At 32.4% G+C, this 6,000-nt stretch overlaps 1 protein-coding gene across 1 annotated transcript in view; it reads left to right on the top strand.

Annotated features, from left to right (window-relative positions):
• Window positions 1-4,821: 4,821 nt before the first annotated feature.
• COL3A1 (collagen type III alpha 1 chain) overlaps window positions 4,822-6,000 on the top strand; it is a 64,689-nt gene continuing 63,510 nt past the window's right edge. Inside the window, exon 1 of the mRNA XM_003764039.4 lies at window positions 4,822-5,041. Within this exon, the coding sequence (XP_003764087.1) occupies window positions 4,957-5,041 (85 nt within the window). The 5' untranslated portion in view covers window positions 4,822-4,956. The remainder of the gene's footprint in view (window positions 5,042-6,000) is intronic.

The raw sequence follows: 6,000 nt of genomic DNA, 5'->3' as shown, positions 1-6,000 counted from the left end.
ATGATTTGATCAAAAAAGTATTTATCTAGCATATATGTACACATATGTATTATGTGTATATGTGTGTATATATGCAAAGTTCATGCATATCTATGAAATTATGAGAGAATTATTTTTATGTGTAATATATGAGACAAAACAAGAAGCATGTCTTCAAAATATCTTTATATTATTGTCTAAGAAAGGTTCCATAAATACAGTAATTTCCCTATTGAACATTTTAGAAATCATTTTAATTATGGAGTTTACTTTCATTTTTTGTTAGCTTCTGTATATGTGAAATGAATATAATTCAATTTACGTGAGTATCCATATTGTGAAATGCTGGAAGAAGCTGTAATACATTGAATTAGGAAAAAAGATGGATAATCAGATTTTTTGGATGGTTTTATACATGTCTTTCCTGAAGATTGGAAATAAAGGTCTGATTTCTTTATTCCTATAAAACATTACTTCTAATTATATAATTATACAGCTCAGTAGAGAACAATCTTCATACTCTTTGACATTTTTGGTGAAGATAGAACAAAATCCTATGTGTCTCATTTATTATTTAGGTACCCACTTATTTCTTAGGATTTACTGCCCTCATTAAATTTATCATCATCATCATCATCCCCACATTATTATTGTTAGGATTAGTATTATTGTTATTAAATTAAAATTGCTGTCTATGTCTGTTAGGCTTCCCTTAACCAGTGAATTCCTAATTCCAAGACCAATATTTATGGAAAACATGCATATTCATACCTAGAACATAAGAGGAATCCCCCAATTGAGTTAATATAAGATACTATCACAGTTCTTTCTGGATTCAGACTCTCTAATACTTAGATTGATAGACCTAGATTCCAAAGTATTAGGAGCTTTTTAGGAGTTTATGTATGGCTAGAGATGAAATAACACACACTGAACTTAAAATTTATATCTGAGTAAGTCAGTGGATCTAGTTAGAATGAAGTCAATACTTTCATTCTGTTAATTTCCAGAGATATTATTGACACCAGAATCAGGGAAATGTAGTTTTCTTCAATTTTCTTTTTCCTTGTTATGGCAGTTTTACAAAAAGCTACAGAGCTATTTGAGCTGGTTCAACCATCAGTTCCATATTGGTTTAACCCAGATTTCTCATAGGAGCTCAGTGTACTAATATAATCTCTGTTAGGAGACTACAATAACTATTCCTATTTTTATTTTCCTCTGAGACACTCCTGTATAGCTTTCATATTTGCAGGAATAACATTTAAACCTAAACAAGTTACAGAATCCTCTCCTTCCTACCCCCACACCATCCTTCAGAAAATGTAGTAGAACCCCCCCTCCAGTAATCTTGTTTCTGTTCTACTTATGACACTAGACATCATATTTTCCAAAGACAACTTTAGTAACAAATCAATAACACTTCCAATTGTTGAATCCATAATTTTAACCATTTTTCTGTCTCTTAAGCAAGAAGGGCACTGACAAAAAAGTGGCTTATCAAGAAGCAAAGTTCACAATCTGTTTTATTACATACACAAGAAACAGAAGTGCCTTCTCTATTTAACTATATGTTTTAATTCTATCACTACTTAATTTGAAGCAATGAGCTCTGGATTTTCCAATCTGTGAAAATACTTACTGTATAATGAAATCTAATAGGGTAGGATTTGGGAGGTTTGGGAATCATGATTATTATATTCTATATCTGAAAAATTCATAGGATCATATAAGTAAGTTTTAAGCTAATTTTATCTTTTAAAGCATAGAGGTAACCTTCAAAAGATTAGGATCCAACATTCAGAAAAATGCCTTCTAACAAATGGTTGTGGTTTAATAATCTGCCCTGCACATGTACAAGTTATTCTTCACTGATGATGAATTATGACTTCCTTTATTTCTACATCTCTGCATTGATTTTTTTTAAATCCTTGGTTCCAAAATGGAAATTGCATGTAAGACAAATTAGCATTGTGGAGCAAAAACAAATCCTTCTGGCTATCTTAGTGGAAATATACATGTTTGAACCTTCTTACTTGTGGGGTATTAAATTTCATAAGTCACAGGAAAATTTAAAATAATTTATGGAACAAAGAAGTACAATTTATTTGGTCCATCTGTGAAGAATGGCCATACATAGAAGTCATTGTTTTACTGTCTCAAATTCTATAATATCAGAAATGGTGGGATTTTATAGAGAACCAAATGTTGTGGAATAGATATTCTACCAGAAGAATGGTTTACTATCAGTTGAAATAACTTTTTCTTAAACTAAATAGAACTATTTTTTTCAATTATGAAAGTTAGATTGCCAAGTCCTATATTGAGTGTTTTGCTTCCAACTAATGTTCCCTTTTTTCAATTTTTTGTTGGCAGCCATAGGAAAAAAGGTTATCTTTTCTGGCTCAGGAATCTGAGGAGTTGGGAAGTCAGACTTTATAGATTTCTTAGGTCTTAGATATAGATGAGAATTTACAATCTAGTTGGAGAAGAAAACAAAACATAGATTCTTGAAAAGACTTGACAACAGCAGAGAAACAATTTCAAAGCAAGATTTCCATGATTGCTAAATACTATGGAGTTCATTCCAAACTTACAAGCAGGCTGTCATCCAAAAGTTCATGTGCACATAGGTTGTTTAAAACTCAAAACAGTTGCCCATAGAAACAGTATTATAATGGAGGTCGAGTTCCCAAGCTTATCTACAAAAATCCATCTAAACAAAAGTGTAGATGAAATTAGAATATTGTGAATGTGGCAAACAAAAATAAAGTAAAACAATATTTTTGTGCTAGCAAGAGAGAAAAAAGAAACAATGTAACTGACTAGATAGAGTTTTCTAATCAATTACTGGTATTTAGAGAAAGGCAAATTTAATTTAAAAATATGAAGGAAGAAGATTTTGGAGAGAGCCTAAAGGGCATTGCTGAGTACTTTTAAGGTCTGTAGAATTTGATGGTATTGGTCTTTTATGGATACTTTCCCTTAAAAATGTAGAACTTTTCATTTCCTAGATGCAGATATATTGCTAGCACTCTTCTTACTAAGCATGATTGGGATAACTCCCCTCCAAATATGAGTCACAAGTGAAATAAAGAGGATACATTAAAAAAGAAAAGAAAAATCCTCAGGCAACTGAATGAGAATTGGAAGGAAAAAGAAAAGAGATAAACAAAATGTGTATGACAAGAGATTGCCTGAGGTGGAATAACTGAGAATTAACTGAACTTGGAGTATTGAAAGTCAGAAGGATTACATATACATGGTTATTTTCAGAGGGAAGAAAGGAGGTGGTAGGGGAAAAAAAAAATTGTATCAGGCAGATACCCATGGCAGCAACCAAATGATTCTATGAGCATAAAACATGTTGACTGCTATCCAAAGTAACTGAGGGCGATGAAGATGGGGAAGGCAGAGAATATTTGATTCATTTGTGTGGAATACTTGCTTTCCTAATTAAAGGAGTGTTTGTGCTGCACTACAAATTCAATCCATAAGTGCTAAAGAGACACAGAGTAAGAAAGAATACCATTAGATCACTGCTGTGTTTATATAAAAAGTTTCCCAAAGAATGAAAATTTGGGAATTATTGAAACAAATTTGGAGGAGTGGGAATTTTAGAATAAAGGAAATGTGTAAATACTTATCAGAAAGTTATTCTTTGAACAAGGAATTGATCATCAGCATAGCTAAACTAGAGTAGATGTAGGAGGATATATAAACTGGAGTAGATGAGAGGTGAAGCTGGAGAAATATAATTGAGAATTAGGAAAATGATAGAACATTTTACCAAATTCTTAAGAGAAGCCCAGTGGTCTTAGAAATGGGGTCAGTTTATATGTTCCAAATATGGTCCAAGTTTTATCTCTTATAGTTCTGGAATTGGATTGAAAAGATGTGGTCTACAGATCTGGGGTCTACATACTTTTTGAACTTTTGAATTAGGAATGCTCATACCAGATCAGATAATGAAAACTTGTTGAGACATTCTGTTACCATGTCATGTGATAAGTTATATTTTCCATCCAACTTTTGCCTAAAACAAGGAATGGAGGAGCTAAATTTCTTCTAGAAAAATCTGTTTTAATGATATTTCTGGCTAGGGAAATCAGTAGACATGTTGGAAATCTCACAAGAAAATCACCCTTTGCAAAGTCTCCAGCATGATTTGGCTGACTGGATAAGTTTGTGGAGGGTATAAAAAAATTAGATAAAGATCTAACTTTTTGAATACTATTCAAGTTGAACCCAGATACTGAGCATTTAACTTGGTGTCTCATTGGAATTCAACTCTCAGCATTCAGGAGGGGTGGGGGGAAGAAGGAGTGGGGCTTTTCTTTCCATTAGTTTCCCTGAGCTCTCCCTTTGATTGTTCAGTTTAGCTTGGGTGTATCCTGGAAAAATTCCAATATAAATAATTTCTTAATAGGATCAGGTGTAAAAATTACCTAGAACTAAAATATGGGCTGTGCATGTTCTCAAGAGAAAATCAGTTCTTAACATCCAAAAAGGGGATTCTTAACATCCCAAATTTTCCCTACAGAAAGTTCAGCAAACCACTGTGCTTTTTTCCATATTCATATGTTATAGACAAATATACATATACATATATATGTATATATACATATGTCATATAGCACAACTCATTGTATACCAATAGCTATTATATACTAACAGCTCCAGATGTGCCTTTTATCTAGTTTTGGAGGCTGTTTTAGTCTATAAGAGCAGGAGAAATATTAATCATTTCTTTTACTGTTAAGGGGATGGGTGCTGCTCTCATATTTCAGAAAGGGGCTGGAAAGTAAAGGAAGCCAAAGTTTTTCCTATTTAAGGCCAAAGCAAAGGAATCTCAGTGGCTGTTTTATGAAGGGCCCGGTGCTGAAGGGCAGGGAGCAATTGATGGTGCTACTTTGAACTGACTTTTCTTTCCCCCCTTCTTTTTTGCACAAAGAGTCTCATGTCTAATATTTAGACATGATGAGCTTTGTGCAAATACTGACTTTGGTAATTCTTGCTGTATTTCACCCCTCAGTTATTTTGGCACAACAACTACCAGAAGGTGAGTAATTCCCATTTCAAATAATTTTATAACATTTTTCCCTTCACAACTGGGTTCTAGAGGGAAGAAAACAATTTCCAAAATGTATATTTTCTTGGTAAACTGATGATTTTAAAATATCTAATCACCCATAATTGTGTTTTCTATATTTTGTTTTACAATATTGTTTCAGTGCTTAAAATGTTCTGCATTTTGGTTCTTTTTAAAGAAGAAAATGCTCCTATACTAACTGGTTTTCACATTAAAGACACTGGAAACTTTTAAAATCGCTATTTAAAAAAAATCATGGATTGTTAACATCTTGGAATGCTTCCCTAGGCAGTCTGGAAGTTATTGGTTTCTTGTAATACTTCTGTGTTTCCAGCTGTTTTCTAGATTACCTCTTGAAATTGTACATTGGGCATTGTTTGGGCATTAAAGTGATATGTTTTAAAGGATTTCATTTTAAGAAAATTACTTTAATTCATGAGTATTATTGAATATACTTTTTGCAAAACATCATAAGGAAATGTCTGTCATCCCCCAACTTCTTATTTTCATGTACAAGAGAAAGGTAAATGATTTTAGCAGTCTTTAAACATATTTCATCTGTCTTGCTTTAAGTCTGTTTCAAGTATTTGAAACGATCTTTTAAAACTATGTTTTGTAAGATGCCTGCATTTTTCTGTTATGGTATGCCTTATAATTTTATCTGAATTAATAAATAGATTATTTTCAGGATTACAGTTTCATCTTGAATGGGTTGCCTAGTCTGCAAACCAGGTAATATCCTAACTTATATCATCAAGTTAGTTGAACTGCTGAGTTGTTGAATGAACTAATTTTCATCTTATATAAATTTCCCCCAATAACTTTTAGGTCTCCCATTTTTTGCTTATGAAATTGATACTTTTCTTTCACTTCTCTTTAAGTAATGGGAGTGTTGGATGAAAATATGAAATGGAACAGAAATAGAATAC

The sequence above is a fragment of the Sarcophilus harrisii genome, chromosome 3, assembly GCF_902635505.1.
Source record: "Sarcophilus harrisii chromosome 3, mSarHar1.11, whole genome shotgun sequence".
In the NCBI taxonomy this organism is placed as follows: domain Eukaryota; kingdom Metazoa; phylum Chordata; class Mammalia; order Dasyuromorphia; family Dasyuridae; genus Sarcophilus; species Sarcophilus harrisii.
This window is presented reverse-complemented; position numbering and strand designations above follow the sequence as displayed.